This window comes from Prunus dulcis, chromosome 3 (genome assembly GCF_902201215.1).
Source record: "Prunus dulcis chromosome 3, ALMONDv2, whole genome shotgun sequence".
Classification (NCBI taxonomy): Eukaryota; Viridiplantae; Streptophyta; class Magnoliopsida; order Rosales; family Rosaceae; genus Prunus; species Prunus dulcis.
Window position 1 is genome coordinate 3,519,709 of NC_047652.1, and position 20,867 is coordinate 3,540,575.

The 20,867-nt window shown below is 35.9% G+C and overlaps 3 protein-coding genes across 5 annotated transcripts; 2 read left to right on the forward strand and 1 right to left on the reverse strand.

Annotated features, from left to right (window-relative positions):
* On the reverse strand, positions 1–1,800 carry LOC117622576 (inorganic pyrophosphatase 1-like). The gene is made up of 4 exons (XM_034353310.1): positions 1,541–1,800; positions 1,264–1,385; positions 961–1,162; positions 1–780 (listed from the first exon to the last, which is right to left on the reverse strand). Exons 1-4 carry the CDS (start codon positions 1,676–1,678, stop codon positions 424–426), a joined length of 819 nt encoding a protein of 272 aa, XP_034209201.1. The 5' UTR covers positions 1,679–1,800; the 3' UTR covers positions 1–423.
* Positions 1,801–8,457: 6,657 nt separating this feature from the next.
* Positions 8,458–16,035, forward strand: LOC117622575 (serine/threonine protein phosphatase 2A 55 kDa regulatory subunit B beta isoform). Of its 3 annotated transcripts, none has more exons than XM_034353307.1 (14): positions 8,458–8,980; positions 10,937–11,040; positions 11,158–11,256; positions 11,370–11,489; positions 12,037–12,246; positions 12,432–12,523; positions 12,918–13,036; positions 13,466–13,589; positions 13,856–13,979; positions 14,588–14,656; positions 14,749–14,840; positions 14,932–15,009; positions 15,105–15,175; positions 15,304–16,035. In XM_034353307.1, the coding sequence occupies exons 1-14, from the start codon at positions 8,869–8,871 to the stop codon at positions 15,438–15,440; spliced, it is 1,551 nt and encodes a 516-aa protein (XP_034209198.1). In that variant the 5' UTR covers positions 8,458–8,868; the 3' UTR covers positions 15,441–16,035. The 3 variants fall into 3 exon arrangements, with proteins under 3 accessions (XP_034209198.1, XP_034209199.1, XP_034209200.1); XM_034353308.1 differs by having other exon boundaries at positions 12,037–12,243; XM_034353309.1 differs by having other exon boundaries at positions 15,310–16,001.
* Positions 16,036–16,834: 799 nt separating this feature from the next.
* LOC117622577 lies at positions 16,835–19,523 on the forward strand. The gene is made up of 3 exons (XM_034353311.1): positions 16,835–16,978; positions 18,000–18,195; positions 19,123–19,523. The coding sequence occupies exons 2-3, from the start codon at positions 18,017–18,019 to the stop codon at positions 19,307–19,309; spliced, it is 366 nt and encodes a 121-aa protein (XP_034209202.1). The 5' UTR covers positions 16,835–16,978; positions 18,000–18,016; the 3' UTR covers positions 19,310–19,523.
* The last annotated feature ends 1,344 nt before the right edge of the window (positions 19,524–20,867 follow it).

Here is a 20,867-nt window from a genome sequence, read left to right on the forward strand (position 1 = left end):
TTTATCTAATATTTTGTATATAAAAACTAGAAAAGTGGAGGTGACCCAAACTATATTGGCAGATATATACAATCCAAAATATGGAGTTATCTGAAAGATTGAAGGCCCTGCCTATGTAAATGACCATGTGGCTGCTATTCGGCCTATGTAAGAATTGGAAAGCCCATAAATACAGCAAGCATTTTCCAATTTCACCCCTTTTTTTTCCATGGAAAATGTATATTGATCCAATTTTCTTGATCAATACAAAATCATAAACTTACAAAGCCTATTTCTAAACCCAAAAGACCCAAAGCAGAAGGGTAAAAAGGGTTTCTTCTGAATTTGCTGGCCATGACATTAATTTGCCAGCATCACATTAATTAGGGTAAAACCCAACCAAAGTTGTACATACACACATGTTAATTATGATTAGTACTACTACTATTGCTGAACAGGGAGAGCCTTAGGAAAGGCCTCATGAGCAGAAGCAGAGATGGTCTGCAACTTGCAATCAGCTGAGATAAACTGAGCATTTTCCTCCATGGAAATTGTGTTGATGAGGCTGAGCAGAATCTGCTCAAGCTCCTCCCCATCAGTCCACTCATGGATGCCTGCCTTGATGAGCAAAGGGTCCTTGCAGATTAGATCAAACAGTGGGAAGTTTTTCCTTGGCATTACAAAATCTCCTTCCTTGAGCTTCAAGCTTGGGCAATAATCTCCACTGCCGTCTCCAAGATAGATTATCTTCTTCTTCCCTTCAGTGCATACATAAGTTTGGATTCTTTCAATGACCACACCCTGTAATTAATTACAGTAACAAAAAAAAATTAACATCTTGAGAGTTTTTTATTTAGTATTTATGAAGTATAAGAAAATATTCCAAGCCTTTTGGAATTGGGTCCAACAGAGAAGTTGGTGTCTTGATTGTGGGTTTATTATAATAAATATAAAATTAAAATAATAATAATAATAATATACCTTGCACATGTTGGGAGGGCAGAGGCTGCAGCCATGAGAGAATTTGGTGAAATCATGGTGAGGAGAAATCCTAAGCCTTCCTTCTTCATCAACATAGCTTGGGTTGGTGTTGATCTCTGAGAAATACTCCTCCAGCCCAAGATGCTTCAAGATTGTCTCAATGAAAAACAGATTTGCATCACTAACAATCCTCAAATCACACCTGCAGACACCAAAACCAGAAACCCACCACAAAATTAATTATATTTCTTCCAAAAAAGAAAGAGAAAAAAAAAATATGGAGGGGCTGGTTTTGACACATACCCCAAAGCATGGGCTGCTTTAATTGCTGGGACAACTCTAGGATGAATTGGAGTCCTTTTCAGAACCTCTGCAATGTCTTCAATGGTTTTTCCTTGTGAATGAAGCTCCTCCATCATCCTATCCTGCAAATATTTTGTCCAAAAAAGGAAACATATTTTAAGGCTCTTGAAAACCATAAAATTCTTTCTTTTTTTTCTCTCTCATTTTATGAAACCATAAGAAAAACAACATGAAACTAAACAAGAAGATTGATTATAAGAAGAAATCTAGAACTTACCATGAGAGAGTTCCAAGGCATGGTGGGAAGAAGTTGATTGAACAAATCAGTTGCACCCAACTCATCCACCACCCAGTTATCACTATCACACTCAATAATGGTCTTGTCAAAGTCAAAAACCACCACAATTCCAGCCATTGATGAAATTTCTATGAGAAAAAAAACCCAAGTACCCAAAAAACCCAAGAAGCAGAAGCAGAAAGCAGAAGAATTGTTGGTTGCAAGTGTAAAAGGGAGAGAAGGGGTATTTATAGCAACCCAAGTGTTTGAATTTGTGAATTAGGCGAGTTAAAATGGGATTTGGATTCCAAATGGAATATTACTTGAGCAATATACAAATGGTGTAGAATATGGCTAATAGTTGTTTGGTGCATCATGGGGTTGTGGCCGTTGGATCTGATGACTTTGACAGGGTGGAAGATCGGAGGGTGGAGGGGTGGGGATAAGATGAGATAAAAACGCGGGAATATGAGGATATTCCAAGGGAATTCAGTTCGCTCTGGGATTAGCTGTCCAACTTTGAAACGCACTAGCGCTTACTAGGGGGAATATTCCGGGTATGGTTCAGTCGGTGATCCTATTTTCCCAATTTTTGTGGCTGCCAAGTGCTACAGCTTTTGGCTGTGTCACAATCCACCTCTTCAATTAGGGCTCTTTTCGGTTTTGGGCCCTATTTTAATCAATCTTATTAATTTGTACCAGGTTTTTTTTTTATATAGTTAAAATCTAAATTTACTTAAATTATTATATTTTGCACAAACTTATAATAGACTAAGGCCATCCTAATGGTGTTTTAATCTTAATTGGGGCTCAACCTTTTTGGGACTATAATATAGAATTCATGTGTAAAAAAACATCCCCAATGAAAGAGATTTGGAGCCCTATATTATAAAGCCCCACCGAAACTGTCTCTAAATCTGTGGACTCTGATAGATCCCAAATAGGTCCCACATTTTGAAAAGCTGCAGCATACATCCGGCTTGTTTAATGTTTTTTTTTTTTTTCTTCTAATAGCAACCAAATAAAAGGCTTTGTCTATCCCTTTTGTGTTTTTTTTTTTTGGTTTGATATTTCCTTCTCTCTCTCTTTTTTTTTTCATTCTTTTTTGCTTTCAATTGTTATAATTTACATTTAGAATTACTACTTCAATTTTCCTATGTTTCTTTTAATTTTTTTAATTATAAATTGGGTATAAATGTTGATTTTTATTTTTTTTAATTATAATTTTCCTTTAGAATTACTACTCCAAATTTTGATTTATTTTTTGGTAGAGATGTTCATTAAAAAAAGCTAACATAACATAAACATACAATAAAAAAACTAAGTTAATAACAACAAAAAATTACATCATAAAAAATTTTATATAGAACCTCAAATGTAAAGCCCCCATTGTGGGAAAAATAATTTTAGAACCCAGAATATGACAACAAAGCTCTAAATGGGTCTATATCCACTATTATTAAAGCCCCATTTAGAGATTATGGTTGGAGATGCCCTAACAAATTAAGTGTACTTTTGTAGTTCCATTACTTTACTTTTTAACATACATTTTTCATCTTTTATATAGTAACTTCCTACATTGTAAATTATTTTTTAAATAAAAACTTTTTGTTTGTTTTACCAAGATTAGGAAGAGGGAGGAGGGAAACTCACACATACGGGTATTATGGAGACTTGTACTCAGGACCACTTGAGAGCATACTACAAAAAAATTGGCAATAGTCACCATTATTTGGTGACATTTTGTGACATTTGCTGGGGTGACTAAGTCACCAAAAAAGCCTTTTTTATAGTGACACCAAAAACCTGAACCAATTCAACTAACACCTCATTAATTTATTGACTACACCACAAGTTCCAAATTTGATAACCCACATTCCACGCATAATGTTCTTCAAGCTCTGTTGCTCACTCTCAACTTAATTCTTCATTGTTGAAATAAATTGAACACTAATAAAGTCATTAAAGGCTCAAATCTCACAAATTAGTGATCAAATTTTATTTTTGACCAATAGAGCACATTTTTGCAGAGCTTCTACATAAAGTATGGATTGATAGTTTTTCAGTTCTGTTGAAGTTTTTATAATTTACACATCTTGCAAATTATAATTTTTGGGTGGGTATTGAATAACACATTTAAGTCCGGCGGGGTCTCACCAAACCAAGTTATTTAGTATAACCTTACCAAAATATTTATGGTTTTTAGTAGAGTCCCACTAAATCTTGTATAAATTTTGGGTGTCACCCCATCATATTTAAGCTAGCACATTGTAGATGATGAGAATTCACTGGTTTGGTTGCTTAGGTAATCGTTTTAATTTGGTAGGTGGGAGATACAAGACTCAAAGTAACGAGGTTTATCTATCAAATGGTATTTTTAGGCTTGGTGGGTGAGTGTTCTAAAAAGCGCAAGAGGTATATTTGAAGTGCAAATCACATTTTTCAAGAACAGAGTTTAGCTAAGTAGAAAATGTCTTTGACGTACGTTACAGGCTAAAAATTTTGTATTTCACTTTTAAAGCTTTATGTCGATATAATAATCTTAATAATTTTAGTTTGTGCATGTGACCGTGAATATATAAGTAGGCGTTGCCTTGCCTTATAATCTACCTCTTCTTTTAGCTTGATTGCTGCTTAGTTTGTGCCCATTTTTCTCCTTCATGACGCACATAACATTATATGATCAGAATCAGATAGCTTTGCCACCGCTCTTTACAGTCCCTACATTATTCAGTCACCTTATCATTAAGAAAAGTCTCAGAATCCATGTTTGCACACTGCGAAACAGACACAAATTCTTAAATCTCTACCTAAAATATTAACACGTCATATCCACTTTCTTTTTTGCCTTTTTTTTAGGTCCGACACCAAAATGAATTCAATACTCCAATGATGATGCTGTGGTGTTCCTATCTCTTTGGGGTAAAGTGAATTTTTATTCTCACACCAAAAAAAAGAAAGTGAATTTATATTCTTGATCTATTTCCAAATAGGGATACCCACGAGCTATATACTTATAATTTTAGTGGGAATATTTAAGGTGAGATTAGACGTACATAAGCATACATAATGGATTTGATGAGACTTGTTGTGGGAGACAATATATGAGTAATTAATTTTTCTTTATTTCTTTTAAACTTTACAGCAAAATAAAAAAATAAAAAAAATCGACTTAGTTGTCGGATCCGCCGTGGCCAATGGCCTTGACGACACCACCGGCGTCAGTTGACAGCGAGAGAATGACATACGGGAGGAGTCGAGGGAGAATAAAATAAGTAATCATGGATGTGATTGGTAAAATACATGCACGACAAATGCAAATAGAATCACTTTAATCAAAGTAGTGAGGATGGTGTACAATCACTAGAAACATCAAAATGGGTACATGGCATCTATACCCCATTCTCTTCAAAATTAAAGATTGCTACAGATACTTTGCATTATGTGCGTGTGGTCTTGGATGAGAAAATTAGGAAATCAAGTCGCGAATCATTTAGCGTCTTTGGCACTATCGAGGAGGCGCTCGGAGACCTAGAAAACCAGACCACCCACCTCACTAATAAATGTATGGTCTGGTTTCCCATAAAAATTTATACGTCTTAAATTCGAACCTATGTTTGAAAGTAAAATTCTAATTTATTGAATACATACAATTTATATGTGATTGCATACATTTGTCATTCAGGTAGTCAACATTTTTCACATACATATAACATATCTACCAACAATAATTTGAATAAAAATAATAATATGACCAATTGGCTTCTCTACTATTGTGGCGATGATGTTTCCTATCAAGCATTCTGAATTAAAGTAATCCTCTGCTAGTTGGCTACCAATTGCTACTTGACCACTATACCACTTTATATCACATTGGTTACGTGAAATCTTTGTATGCACCATGTCAGATGCCAATTTTAAAATATATCAACAAGAATTTCCGGAGGAAATAAAGAAGCCATTTTCTTATTGCTTGTGGTTGAGAGAAAAGGCGGCCATTTTCTTGTTGCTTTGCTAGATGCATGGTGCCTATAAAGTCTAGTGATAATACCGGCCAAAGGAAAAGCGCTTTGATGATTCAAAAAATAATAGAAAGGTGGTGGGTGATTGAAAATATGTGTCACGCATTTGATACTCAACGTGACACATCAGTGCATGCTTGTATAAACTAGAAACAAGTTCACGTGAATTTCGGCTTTTTTTTTTGGGTTTTTTGGGGTACTATATACATATATCAAAATATGTGTCACGCATTTAATTCCAACGTGACACATCAATGCATGCTTGTACAAACTAAAAACAAATTCACGTGAATTTCGGCTTTTTTTTTTGTTTTTTTGGTACTATATGCACATATGAAAATGTTGGTTCATGGTTGGTGGTGCGGTTTCAAAGTTTTGGTTTTGTTGTTGTTCTTTTTCGATGCTAGGGACAGTCATTTTAATTGTGGAACAAAACGAATATCGGAATATGGAACAAATTCTTGGATCAAAGAGAGTATAAGATGCTTGTATACCTAAAATAAGAACCACTTAGATGTGCATTATGGATTAAAAATAAGGGTTTTGTACCTAAGAATATATATATGCTATCCACTCTACACTCGAGTCGAATCTCCCTCTCTTCGTAGTTTAGATTAGTTTAAAGTAGAATATCGCTTGTATCCAAAAAAGAAAAAGAGAATATATATATTTTATCACTTTGAATGGAGAATTTCATTCGTTCTTTAGATATCTTAAGAATAACTTAGAGTGAAGCATAAAATGGAAAGAAAAAAAAAAATTAAGAGAAGAGAAGAGACTAGACACAACGTGCAGTGGGATATATTAAAAAGGCCCTACTAGAAAAACGCTCAACAGGGACCCTAGGACAAAAAAAATTGGATATGTTTTTTTTATTTAGAAGAACAATTGGATACGTTAGGAGAGGAAAGTATAGTTTTGATGAGGTAATAACCCAAATTGGATTGAATGGCATATTTGTGAGAAATAACTATATCACGAGGCTTCCAAAATTTTCAGGAAAGAACCAAAAGTTCTTTCAATCACACTTAGGTTCTCATTAGTAAGACTGCAATTGAAAGACCAGACAGACAAAATCAATTATATAAATTTAATAAACATGAAAAGGCCAACTCGGTTTAGTCAAATGAAAATGGTAATGACTTACAAATTAGAGGTCTCAGATTTGAACCCTCATAGTATTCTAGTTGTGTGTGTGAGAAACCCCCTTCTTGTATAGTTTAGATCATCCCTTGTACTAAAAATAACATGAAAAAAAAAAAAAAATGATCATGCATCATGCAGTGTCATTTACAATTGCCAATTTTGGAAAGTATAATCCTAAATCAGAAATAACAGCCCATAGCTCTGAACTTGGGGTCTGAAACCCAAAACTCAGCCAACCTATAAATGGGGGCTTTGCAGAATAAACCCAGTTGGGCACTAATAGCCCATATTTTAATTTAGGGCTTGCAACCATACTTTGGGCCTCTTTTGGTGTTGCCCTGCTTAGTCTAAAACCATTAAAAAAAAACTTGAATGATCCTGTCTCCAAAAAAAAATTGAAGAAAAAAAGCCAACCGGATCGAGTCTAGTGGAAACGGTCTTACTTGTAGACCAATGCCCTCAAGTTTGAACCCAATAGCACCTTGACAATGTGTGTAAGAAAATACTCCTCCCCAACAACTAAGAGTGGCCCAATGGTTTGTCCGCCATTTGAGGTTGGATTTGTTCCCCAGTTCAAGTCTCCGCAGTTGCAAAACCTGGTGGTCAACGGCAGGCTCAGTTTTGTGAGTGAGAATTAGTCGAGGTGTGCGCAAGTTGGCCCAAACACCTCATAGTATTTACCCCAAAAAAAAAAAAAAAACTCATTCTCCAATATTACTTGTATGCAAAGAAAAAGGTACATACACCTAATTGGCTGGTATTTATTACACTTATTCATGATATAAACCATTACAAGGTGAAGTCATTCCATAAAATCCCCATTGGCCAAGAAAAAGTTGAACTCATTTCATTACTATGGTGGAGCTACTTTGCCTCTTGAAAACAAAAAACAAAAAATTGGTGCTTTAATGGTAAAGTTTAGTTTGGTCCATAGCAACCAATGGCACTTGATTCACAATCTAGTTTTTAACTAAAGGAGCAAGACTCTTCAACACAACCAAAAGATTAGAGGAAATTAAGCATGTTATCTCTTTAGTGATAAGACTTCCTTCTAGTTGAAGCTTAGGATCATCTTTCAATAACCACCTTTGGTTCTTAGAAGCTGCAAAAGTCAAAGAAATGAAAAATATTTGGAACCAAAGTCATTGGATTGGATGGTCAAGATCGAGCTGATCAGTCATCAAAATATGTTGGGAGATTGAGGGAATGTTATGGGACTTTATACATCCAACACATCTCTACATCCCATGATATGATCCCATGCAAATGCAACCAACCACATAAAATCTTAATTTCCACCAAAATGCCCAAAAAAAGAAGTGTTTTATTTTGCTAAAGAAATTCATAATTTATCAAGGGTGTAAAAAATTATAATAAAATCCAAAAGATGGGAAAGCAAGGACATGCATGTCATTTCAAGAAATCTCATCTCACCTTCTCTCCACAATCTCCCTTTTTTCCTTTTCAACACATCCTCAAAAAGTTAAAATCCTCAAATTCTTTTTCACTTTTTTTACCAACATACCTTATTTATTCTTAACCTCACCGCCTTATGACACAGCACCCCATCACCAACCAATCAAATCACACCACTCTCACTACCTTTTGACTCATCACGGGTCCACAGCCCAAGCAGAATCTCTCAACCGGCCCAGCTGTCACTTTACCAGGTGATCTTATCACAAACCCAAAAAAATATAAAAGTATTTAGAGAAGCCTATAATTGAGAGAGAACTTAACACAGGGGGAAGTGTGTGTGTGATGTGTGTGCGCTTTGTGTTCTTTTGTCTCCGAAGCCAACCGAAGCCAAAGAACCCATTTGCTCAGTCATTTTAATCTCTCCTAAAAATTAATTTTAAAATCCCAATTTTCTCCTTCTAGAGAAAGAGAGAGAGAGAGAGAGACAGAGCTCGTGTACTAGAGATAGAAAGAGAGAGGCTTTTTATGTTTTTGTTTTTGTTTTTGTGTTGGAATGGTTGAATTGGAAAATACCCAGACATCATTGTGATTGTTTATTGTGTTATTTGGATATGGGTTTTTCAGTACTGTCTGTGATCTTGTAAACCCACAAAGCGATCTTCGATGCGGTGATTAGATTGGTGGTAATTTTGGGGTTTGGTTTATCTGGGCCGTTGATTCACTTTTGCTTTTCGGCGAGAAATGAACGGTGGCGATGAGGTCGTCGCAGCACCCGGAGGCCCTCCACAGCCTCTGGAGTGGAAATTCTCTCAGGTCTTCGGCGAGCGGACGGCCGGTGAAGAAGTTCAGGAAGGTATTTTGTCGAAATTTTTAGTTTTGGAGTAATATCATTCACGACCCTTTTGGATCCAATCGGTAATTTTATGCAAGTGATGCATTCATGGCTTGTTTTTGGGATTTCGATCTGTTTTGGATCATGGTCGTCGAGTTATTTGTGTTTCGGCATCTGGGTCATCGAGTAATTGGTGTTTGATTGTGGGTTCTGGCTTTGATTTAGGGAAAGTGGTGGATTTTGGGTCTGAAATTGGTGGGGAGGTGTGCATGTGAGGTTTAGGTTGCACTTTTCATTTATTGGATTGATGAAGAAACAGTGTGGAACTGAGCTTGGTAAAGTGAGTGGTGGCTTGGGTTTGTGATTATAGTTTATGTTTCACTAGTTTGGTCTTATAAATGGTTCTTTTAGGTTGTTAACACGTGAATTTGCGCCTTATAGTTTTGGATCATTGTTATTGTCCATCCCTTAGTTGGTGATTTTGGACTGTTCTCTGCGTGCTTGAGTTTTAGGACTTGAATCAAAACCCAGCGTTAGCTGTCTTTACACAACTGGTTAGATAGCGATATATGTTTGTCATGAATCTAGTTTTTATTTAGGGGAAACATAACCACATTATACTAATTGTGTGCTTACTGAATAGTGCTGTGGAATTTCCTGTTCTTTACTTACACATCAGTTACATATGACGAAAAAAGACAGGTACTTGGGTTGGTTTGCAACTATTGGCTGGCTTAGGTAAATGTCATCATTATGTTTGTAGTCTGGAAGAACCTAATTATCAAAGAAAGGTAAAACTGTGGTTTTGAGAATCCAACTGTTAGTTTTGATTTTCAGAAGACAATTGTGCCATATTTTTAAAAAAAATGTAAGCGTGTCTATATCTGCAACGGTCTCAGGAAAGATTTATATATCAGCGCCCTATAGTTTCTTTACAGATGTCTGTTGATCATAGTTACATTGAGTTTTCCCTTTTTAATGAGAATAATATCTGATTTTGGGAAAGTTGCATGTTAGAATCTGTACTTTGGACACTTCAAGGGGAGGGTTTCCACCTGTGCGTTTATAATGCTACCTTATGTGCTGCAATTAGGTAGTTGATGATTCCTGTACATGAAGTGGCTCATTACGTTTTCTTGCTAGACTTGTACAAGATTTTAAAAGTGATGTGGTTGGAAAGGAATGCTTCGATGTGAGAGTATCAAAACCCATAATAAGTGTCACGACTGATGAGACATAGTAATGATGCGAATGAAGAAAATATTATGATCAAAATGAATGATTGAATCCAAATCATAACCTTGTGATACATGACTTTACAACAATGAATAGATGAAAAATAGACTCACTGTGAATGCTGGAGCCGCAGAGGGATGAATGAAAATGGGAAAAGGATCCAAAGGAGTTTTTTTAAAGTTGAACAGAAGGATCAGTGAGAACGAGTTAGATAGGAAGACTAATATGGTTAAGGTGGTGAAGAGTTAATGAATATATACAAAGGATATAGAAAACAGATCGTAAGGGTAAGAATAGATTCATATAGCGGACACAACTGGTTGAGGTTCATGGCTGGCACAGAGTTTAGAAAGTCTTCTTCTTCCGTTATTTTCTCAGATTGGAGAGCAGCTGTTCTGTGATATATAGGCTTATCTATGATCTTGTTGTATTGTTCTTTAGCTTAAGGCTGGTGTTGTAACTTTTTGTATTTTCAGTAGTTGCAAGCAGTTGACATGGTAGGAGTGAATTCTTGCTTCTATTTAGAAGGAGAGTTTACCTGTAGAAGAAAGAATAAAATGAAAGTTAAAGGGGCAGCAATTATGATAAATGTAATTCTAATGTTTGCTTTGGTCCAAGTTACATGTTCTTTAGAGTAGTATTTTATACTCATCTGACAACTTTATATTATTTTTTCTTCTTTGAAATAATGTGAGGATAAGATGGGCTTTCTTGATTTTCATTTGGCTGTCTTTTTTGCAGTTGATATTATTTCTGCTATTGAATTTGATAAAACTGGTGACCATCTTGCTACTGGTGACCGTGGGGGCCGGGTGGTTCTATTTGAAAGGACAGATACAAAAGATGTGTGTTTTTTCTTCCCTTGAGGCCTTTTCTGTTATTTCTATTTGAATGTTATATTCTGAAATACCATTTCTTGTTTGTTACAACGGTATATTGTATTTGAATGTTGTAATGTGTAGAATGGTGGCACCAGAAGGGATTTGGAGAGAATGGATTATCCAGTTAGTAGGCATCCTGAGTTCCGTTATAAAACAGAGTTTCAGAGCCATGAACCTGAGGTATTCTTTTCTCATGAGTTACTAATACATCGCCATCATTATTACTTAGTTTTGGTCTCTGTATTCAAGTTGCTTATACTCACACTGTGTTTTTTTTTTTTTTTTTCCGTCAGTTCGACTACCTGAAGAGTTTGGAAATAGAGGAGAAAATCAACAAAATCAGATGGTGCCAAACTGCCAATGGTGCCCTGTTTCTCCTATCTACTAACGATAAAACAATTAAGTTTTGGAAGGTAGGAAAGTTAAATTCTCTTGTTGCAGTGAGTATGGTATTTTCAAATACCTAGCTTACATTTATATGATATAAATATGTGATAATATGGAGGAGAATCGTTGCAATTGTTTTACTTGGAGTCAGTTTTGAGAAATTTGAACATATGGCTTGCCAGCTTATAGCTCTAGGTATTGTGGATGTAGCTGTCTGGACTTTGAATTGATGCATGGTGCTAGATAGCTGTATGTATTGTAGGTGTAGGGTGTCAACTCTTTGCATTGTTGAAAAGGATTTAAAGAATTCAGTTGTACATATAAGAGAATGTCCTTTTTACTTTGGCTATTCAGATGGTCACTATGCGATGTAATGTTACCAAATGTGTGTATAAATCTAATGGCATGCTGCATAAAACTGTGATCTGGTGCATTCATTTTTGTCCGAAAGATTGAAACTAAATGATGACAATTGCCACATTTTATCTGTGAATATCTTTTCTAGACTATTACTATGGTGTGCTTCCTACATGCACTGATTTCTTTTGCTTTATCTGGTTGAGTTTTGTACAGGTCCAAGAAAAGAAGGTCAAGAAAATTTCTGAAATGAATGTGGATCCTTCAAAAGCTGTAGGGAATGGCAATCTTGCTAGTTCAAGTAATTTGGGTAGCTCTAAAATGCATCTTGCAAATGGAGGATGCCCAGACAGATCATTCAGTTGTCTGAGCAATGACATTTCATTTCCACCAGGGGGCATTCCTTCGTTACGATTGCCACAGGTAGTAGTATTTAACCCATTTTACATTTTATTGTTGTATCTTGTATTAGCACATTGGTGCAGTTCATTTAGTGACCAACTAGACCTTTCATTATGTCGTTTTTAACCCTTCTCTTTTTGTTTATTAAAGTAATATTGGTTATTTTCTGAATTACGTCTGGAACTAACATTTGAAACTTCATTGTGTAGGTAACTAGCCACGAGACTAGCCTAGTTGCTAGATGTCGAAGAGTATATGCTCATGCTCATGATTATCATATCAATTCAATTTCAAACAACAGGTGCCTCTATTTCTTTATTGAACTTGTATCTGAATTTTTCGTCTGACATCATTATCAGTACAACTTTCTGTTGACTTGGGGGCTTATGTCAGGGCCTTAGTAGACAATATAAATTCAATTCTTATGCTTGTTTTAAGCCTGCTCACATATCAAGTATAGCCAATTCATAGTTTTTGATTGGCCATGCACAGGATCATCCAATTCCTGCTGCTGGCTCTCTTGTTTGTAATTGTTGATTATTGGCCATTGAATCTTAGAGTTTTCTGTGTTCTTGAAAACATCAATGAAAACCTTAATATTTGTTTTTTCACATCTCTTAATTATGAAACTTTGTTTGCCTACCTTTGGCATCCTTCTTCAAATGTTTATCAACTCTCTTTTGCATTTTTCTTAGTGATGGTGAAACTTTTATATCGGCTGATGATCTGCGAATAAATCTTTGGAACTTGGAAATTAGCAATCAAAGTTTCAATATTGTGGATGTGAAGCCTGCAAACATGGAAGATTTAACCGGTAAGCTATTCGGGTTTTTTTCTTCCTGTTTTACATTTAAGTTAAGAACAGTTTTAGTGGTAATGGCTTTTTGAGTTAAAAAGTATTTCTGGTGCTTGGAGTTGAAGTTCATATAATTGAGAGTGTGTGCGGTCACACCATTGCATTTTCATGCTTCTGGCTGAAGGCTTTTGAGAACTTGCCAGTTAATCACAACTTAGCCAGGATTAGTTGCAATTTGGACTGAAAAGGAAAAGAACAAGATCTAAAGGAAAATTTTATATACCTTACCTCATACAGCCAGCCTATCCGTGTACAATTAAGTGTGTCTAGTTCATGAATTTGAAGGAACCTATTTACAACATACTAGTGATTTCTGTGTTGGTTTGTTTGTTTGCCCCTGATGAATGGCTTCAAATTGTTTAATAATAACATTTTGTATTATTGTAGAGGTGATAACATCAGCAGAGTTCCACCCTACCCATTGCAATACGTTAGCCTATAGCAGTTCCAAAGGCTCGATTCGACTCATTGATTTGCGGCAGTCTGCTTTGTGTGATTCTCATGCTAAATTGTAAGCATTTTCCTTGTTACTTTACCATAATCTTCTTGTAGTCTGCTGACCATGGAAAAGAAAGGCACAGAATATAATAAGGCTGTTGTTAAGTGAAAACTGGAGAGAAGAATGATATGTTTTGGTTACCATGTCTTATAGATTACTAAATGGGGGGAAAAGATGAAAAACTGCACTTTTTTTCTCCAATTATTAGTGGATCTCAATGTGTTATTAGTATATCACTTATGTTACAAAATTTGTTGGTTCAAATATCTTGTGTACAGGTTTGAGGAACAGGAAGCGCCTGGTGCTAGATCATTCTTCACAGAGATTATTGCTTCAATCTCAGATATTAAGTTTGGAAAGGATGGAAGATATATACTTAGCCGCGATTACATGACACTTAAGGTTTGTTTATTTTTGGTTGATTTTTTTCCTTTATTTAAATATGCATAAATGTTAGTAATCTTATGTAAGAAACCAAAGAGGTGAGGCTCTTTTTTGCAGGTTTTCTAACTTTGTTCTGGGATGAAAGGTTGTTAACACAACATTCATGAATTGTTAAAACAGAAATGAAATGTCAAAGACTTTTTAAGGATTATTAATGTGATTATGTACAAGCTCACTCAAGACTACATCTTCCCACCATTTGCATTATCCATACAGATGAAAACTCTTGGACGTGATCGGAAAGTGATGCAGATATTATTTGTCTCCCACCTTCTCCAAAAAAAAAAAATTGATGATTTTTATGGGGAACTAGACTTTTGAAGCCTGCACTTTTTAGGGGGGGTCAAATTTCAAAACCTGTCTTTGGGTTTCCTTCATCATTTGAAGAGAGATGGTTCCTTTAAATGGTTTGAGTAGCTACTTCTGCATGATATCTGATTGCGAAGTTGTGTTATTTATGTCAAATGCTAACTGCTCAAGCTTAATGTCTTGCTCTGCCAATGTGGCGTGAGGTTGGGATCTTATCTCCCTGCTTTCGTATCTAACTTGTGTCACATATTTTTCAGTTATGGGACATCAATATGGATTCAGGTCCCGTCACAACCTTCCAGGTTCATGAATATTTAAGACCTAAGGTGAGATTCCATTCTTCAAATAAAAGGTGAACATGTAACTTGTGCCTACTTTGTTGGACCAAAGCCTGATTATCCTGTTTAAATGTGTCCAGCTGTGTGATTTATATGAAAATGATTCTATCTTCGATAAATTCGAGTGTTGTCTGAGTGGTGATGGCTTGCGAGTAGCAACGGGTTCTTACAGGTTTGTTTTGCTGCCTTGTACCTATTTTCTGTGTCGTTCTGATCAAAATTCTTTGGGATTTGTGTTAATATGCTGTTAATGTGATCCCCAGCAATCTATTCCGTGTATTTGGTTGTGGAACTGGTAGTACTGAGGCAACAACTTTGGAGGCCAGCAAAAATCCAATGAGGTATTTTAACTGAAAGACATCAGGAATCTTTGACTTAGCGGTTGATTTTTATGGATAAGTTTGATGATAATGTAATTTTTTATGTGCTGTTTTAGGCGACAAGTTCCGACTCCTTCTAGGCCTTCCAGGTCCCTGAGCAGTAGTATAACACGAGTTGTCAGACGGGGTAATTACTTTCTCTTAGCCATTTACCATTGAATTGATTTGAGCTTTCTTGGCTTGTTAGCCTTTCCCTTTTAAAGTATTTTTACTCAAAACATTATTATTTATCTACCTTGACAAAATCTGTCACAGGAGCAGAAAACCCTGGGGTTGATGCAAATGGAAATTGTTTTGATTTCACGACAAAGTTGCTGCACTTAGCATGGCATCCAACTGAAAACTCGATAGCCTGTGCTGCTGCTAACAGCTTGTACATGTACTATGCATAAAGATGGTCCAAGGAGAAATGTATTTTCTTGGTTAGCTTTTTTGGGTTGCTGCTGGAGAAGGTTTCTCTTCCTTTCCCACCAACCAGTCAATTGGAGGCCACAACAATTCTCTCACATTTCAAGGTGCCCCTTGAACCCGTTGCACATGGTTTTATTCTCACAGTCCAGAAGTGGCTGCCACAGAATCCACAAGGAAGCAACCTGATTTTGTTCTCGGGTGGGCAGCGTTTGCTTTTTCTTCCCCCTCGTCCCAACCCTTCTTTCCCTTTTTTTTTTCTTTTTTTTCTTTTTTTTTTTTTCTTTTGTTATCTTTTTCTCCTGTATCTTCTTTAAAATAGAAGATGTGGGGTTATGTCTTAGAATTGTGTTGGGTTGGCGTGGAGAAGAAAATGTGATTGTAGCTCTCCTACAACAAATACTAAAAGGATGTTCAATATTTGCCACTAGGTTTAAGATAAAATGTAGTTTTCTTACGCAAAAAATCTTGGTGGGATAGAGCTGTTGAAACTTGCAGTTCTTCATTTTTTTATTGATTCTTTGTCATGGTTGAAATTTCTTTAATGATGTTCTCTCTTTTGGAAGAGGTTTATCTTCACTTTTTATCATGAGTCTGAGTCTTTCACTCTTCACTGTCAACTGTCCGGAGATCTGGTGTGGCTAAGCTCAGCACTAGGAGAGTTGAGTTTGGCTGCTCATTCGCTGACTGAATTCATACTTACCATGCATGATTTGTCGGTTTGAGGACCGAAATTAGTTGCTGTTGCAGGAATTTGAACCCAATTAGTAGAAGCTAGAAAGAAACTGCAGAATGAATCTCTGCTAATACCTCTGTGATGAGAGAAAAGGGAGAACCAAAAGAAGAAAAGATTTTAAAAAGGTGATTTCTCACTTGTCACCTAATTCAACTAAAAACTTGTGCTCAAATGGATTCAGCCAAAAGTAACCCTTCAGTTTGTCTTGCCTAAAGTGAAAAATTAACAAGAGGCTTGCACAGACTGAATGATCCCTTATTCTGTTATTCAACTAAGAATATGGGCTTAGTTAGTTATAAGGGCTCAAACCGTTTCAAGTTTTAATTTATGAATCAAATGTAGCTTCCCGTAGTGGAGGGACCTTCTGTCATCACGTGACTAGTCAAAAATGTAACCTTAATCTTAGCCATTTGATTTGGATGCAAGACTCAACCCATTAGACACGTGACAACCTTAATATTCTTATGAAAAAACAAAAACATATTTTAAAAGATGATAAAAATATAATTAAAATAATAAAGGATGGGATCATTCGGTGTTCCTTGGCGATAGTGACGTGACTCTCCTCTTATTGACTGGGTACTTCTACCTTCTTAAAAAGGAAAATAGAAAGCTTCTTCTTTTGCCACGTGTTCATTTCTGCAGACGGGCAAAATAAAAGGACGAATTTACCTACACTATAAATCTCGATATAAATCTCGAAATACCAGCGAAGTGATCAGCAACAGCGACTACCTCTGGTGTTTAGGGCTTCTGTTTCACTCCAAATCCCAAAGAAATTTCGAGGTGTTTTATCAATTTTCTTTCTGAATGTGTGCATATCTGCTTCCTTTTTTATAATTTTAATCTTTAAAACTATGATCAAAGCTTTTTGGAAATCTTATTACTTTGTTTGGTTGCCAAGAAAATGAGGGGAACCATTGTTTTGCCATCAGCTCTAAACAATGGAATGCGTACAGTTTTCAGTTTTCAATTTACTTTTCCTCTTTGTTTCCCGCATTCTCTCGGCAACCAACCAAGCCCATTTGCTTCTTTATTTTCAGAGTTGAATTCATGTTTTATTATTACTTGTTATTTTGTGAGAATGACCCTTTATAATGTTGACTGAGTTGAAGTGGCTTTTGGAACAATGTGGGTTGTGTAGTTTGGTTGATGTGTAAAAATCTGCGGTCAATTTATGTGCTTTAGCAATATTTCATTCATGTAATGTTGTCCGACCTCTGATTGCTGGACTGGGTTCTTATTCATTGTTGATATGATGGTGTTATTGACTACTTTTATTTCTCATGATATCTTTAAAAATCTAGAATCACAAAAGGTGATGGTCATTCATCCATGTAATGTTGTCTTTTCAAATTCTTAATCACCATTCATATTGATGCCACTATGTGATTTGAATCTTCCAAAACAAGTGTGAGCTTCTGTTACCGACTAAAAGGCGCATTGAAATGAACCCTTTTAAACGCAGGAAATATTTTAACCGGTAGACTAATCTTTATGTTTTTCTTGGAGAAGTTTGTCTGTTTGAATTTCTGTAACCATTCAGATTTTATTGTTACCATTTGTTGCAATTGTTTTTGCATTCTCCTCAACGACTTGACGTGCACAAGCATGAATGCCTCATGTATGTGAAATGTCCTAGTATAATATGTTTCCATGAGTAATTGTTGTTGGAATAATATGCCTTTTTCCAGTCTTTAGTTAGCAAGACAATATCCGAATTTCTCCTCTCTTTTTTCTTGCATCTGAGAAGATGAGGATGTTTGTTGAATACATTTTTCCCTGAATGCATCATTTTTATTTTCAGGTTCGTTTAGGGAGTCCATGGCTTCAAAGGTATCTTCGTTGCAAAAGGTGGTTCAGGCATCGAACTTTCTAGTCAAGAATGGAAATATCTATTACAAGCAGTTGGTAGAGCAGAACAAGCACCATATCCAGGAGCCACCCACCATTGAGAAATGTCAAACATTAGCAAAACAACTGTTCTATACTCGTCTTGCCAGGTTTTGTCTTTGCTCCCATCTTTTAACTTAAGGCAGTACAGTGCTTTCATAGAAGGGGCATACGAGTGTAACATTCTTGTTCTAATCTTTGATAGGATTCAGGAATGCTGAATTGAATCTTGTGCTAATTTTTGTGAGATTGTCACATTTTGATTTTGAGGTCGCATCGTTCACTCTTTCCGTTGTGTTTCAATTCACTCTGGATGTTGCATTCCATTATCTAGACACTTCTCTTTAAGTCTATCCAAAATGAGTTGCATTGCATAGTTCAATTTCAACATTGTACAACTAATAACTACATTTAATGCCTTTCAGATATGCACTTTACCTATTTTCCTTGTAACAGTCCATATGCAGCGGCAGTAGTTTGATAACCTTACTTAACATAGACTTTCCAGATTTGAAATATATGCTTGTGATATTATGTGCATGCATTTTTTTTATGCCAATAGCTTGGTCAATTTAAAACATATGATATCTACTCATCTACTTTTGTTTAGGTACATGTACTTTTACGACAACAAGGTTGCCTTTGTTTTTGGTATGAAATGTGGCTAGCTAAGAAACACTTGGCCAAAACAGGCATCCTGGGATTTATGGGATAATGACTCTGTGTGTGTGTGTGTGTGTGTGTGTGTGTGTGTTAGAAAATGTTGCAGTCATATCCTCCATGAAAATCCAACATCACTATTTGTTGATAATAATCGGTGGAGTTTATCTTCGGTTCACTAGACCAGAAATAATTTATTGCATTTTTAATCATACTGATTACTGGATTACATTTGATTTAGCTATTTATCAATTTTAAGGTGTGTTGACTTAAAAATCCCTCTCTTCTTTGAATCATTGATGCATAGATGCAAAAATGCGTAAATGCTTGCTTTGTTTTCACTACTGCATAACTTCCTTCTCAAAATTTCTCTGCAGCATTCCGGGTCGTTATGAAGCATTCTGGAAGGAAGCTGACTCTCTCAAGAATGCACTAATAAACAGGCAGGAACTGAATGTGGAGAATGCTGGTCTTGCTGCTCTGTTTGGACTTGAGTGCTATGCCTGGTTCTGCGGTGGTGAGATTATAGGGAGGGGTTTCACATTTACAGGCTACTATGTTTGAGTGGCACTTCTTTAGGAAAATATCTATTTGTTTTAGCTTTTGGAGATTAGTACATCCAAGTGGCCTGAGTCGCCATTCTGACTTTACATGAAAAAATTTTGTTTTCTGAGATATTGAGTTTAAGCTGTCAAGTCAGCCAGACATGGCTTCCGAAATAATTCAATATGATTTCGTTCTGCTTCGAAATTAAAATAGACCCTTAGTGATCATCCCACACCAATGGAATCGGATGCAGCTTCTGATATCTGGTTGTAGAATTTTTCCTAGAATTTATTCAGTTTACAATCCAATTGTTTATAGTTTTCCCAATGCATTATCATCTGTCATTGACTAAGTTTGGGATGAACTCAAAGAATCGAATCCACATAATGGAGCATATTTGTAGATGGAAAAAAATTGAGGCTCCAATTTGTATCGTCTGGATCATACTCAAATGACAGTGAAGAATGTCAACTCCACTTTTCTGGATTCTCCCTCTTTTGTAACAATCCTTATATTAAATGCAACGTGGGTTATGTTCTATTGAGAGAATCAAAACGAAAACCTGTTTTATTGGAAAAGAAACAGCATTGTTTACTCTTTACAAATGAACAAAGGGATCGAAGCAAGCTATATTAAACTAGTAGAATGAAGATTTATACACAAATTCTTGTGTACAAACAAAACTTGAGTAGTTGATTTTGTGTAGAAAAGACATGACAAATTGTTCCTACACGTATTGTGTCCGAGGCCTGTCCGCGTATCCGACACCTCGACACTTCGGTCCGTGCTACATAGGTGATATGTTTGTTAACCTGTTTGGATAATAGGTGATATGTTTGTTAACCTGTTTGGATAATGAGATTTATTGTCCACTAGCTGATGTACTTACTAATTTATAGAAAATGCTCATAATTAGAAACACCACCAAACAAAGAACCAAAAGGGAATTCTTCTAAAGAGAGAGAGAGAGGGAAGAGAAGTCCCAACTAACAATGTTTGTTGCTCTGTTTTGTCCCACTTGTAGTAGTACAGTCCAACTTGGATTCTTCGTCCAGTAACTAATTAGTCCACATCCCACAACAAATTGACAGAGTGACCCCACTGGTCAAATCTTAATACAAACTTGAGTCCATAAAACAATAAACTAACAATCGCTCGAACCCTTTAAACCGGTCAGATCAAACAAATTTTAGCGATTTAGTTCCATTTTTAAACTAACAAAAGTGTAATTTACTACACAACCGAATCCAACCAAATCACAATTAGTTTGTTTCGGTTCATAGTTTATTTGAAAACCGTTTATACTATCCTTTTTTGGTACATGACATTTTATTATTCTTATCACCATTACTATTATAAAATGAAATGACCGAATTAAACCGATTTCATTTTATTATACTACTATTTTGAAATCCAAACCGAATCAATTCAAATCGTAATATTACGTAAGTTCATACACGAATTTGAGGTCTAAACCGAACAAAACACTCATGCCCTTAAATTCGATAAGCTTTTTGTATTATTGGAAGGGAGAATGGTGAGTGAGGGTGAATGAGTCGGTAGGTGTGTAATGTAT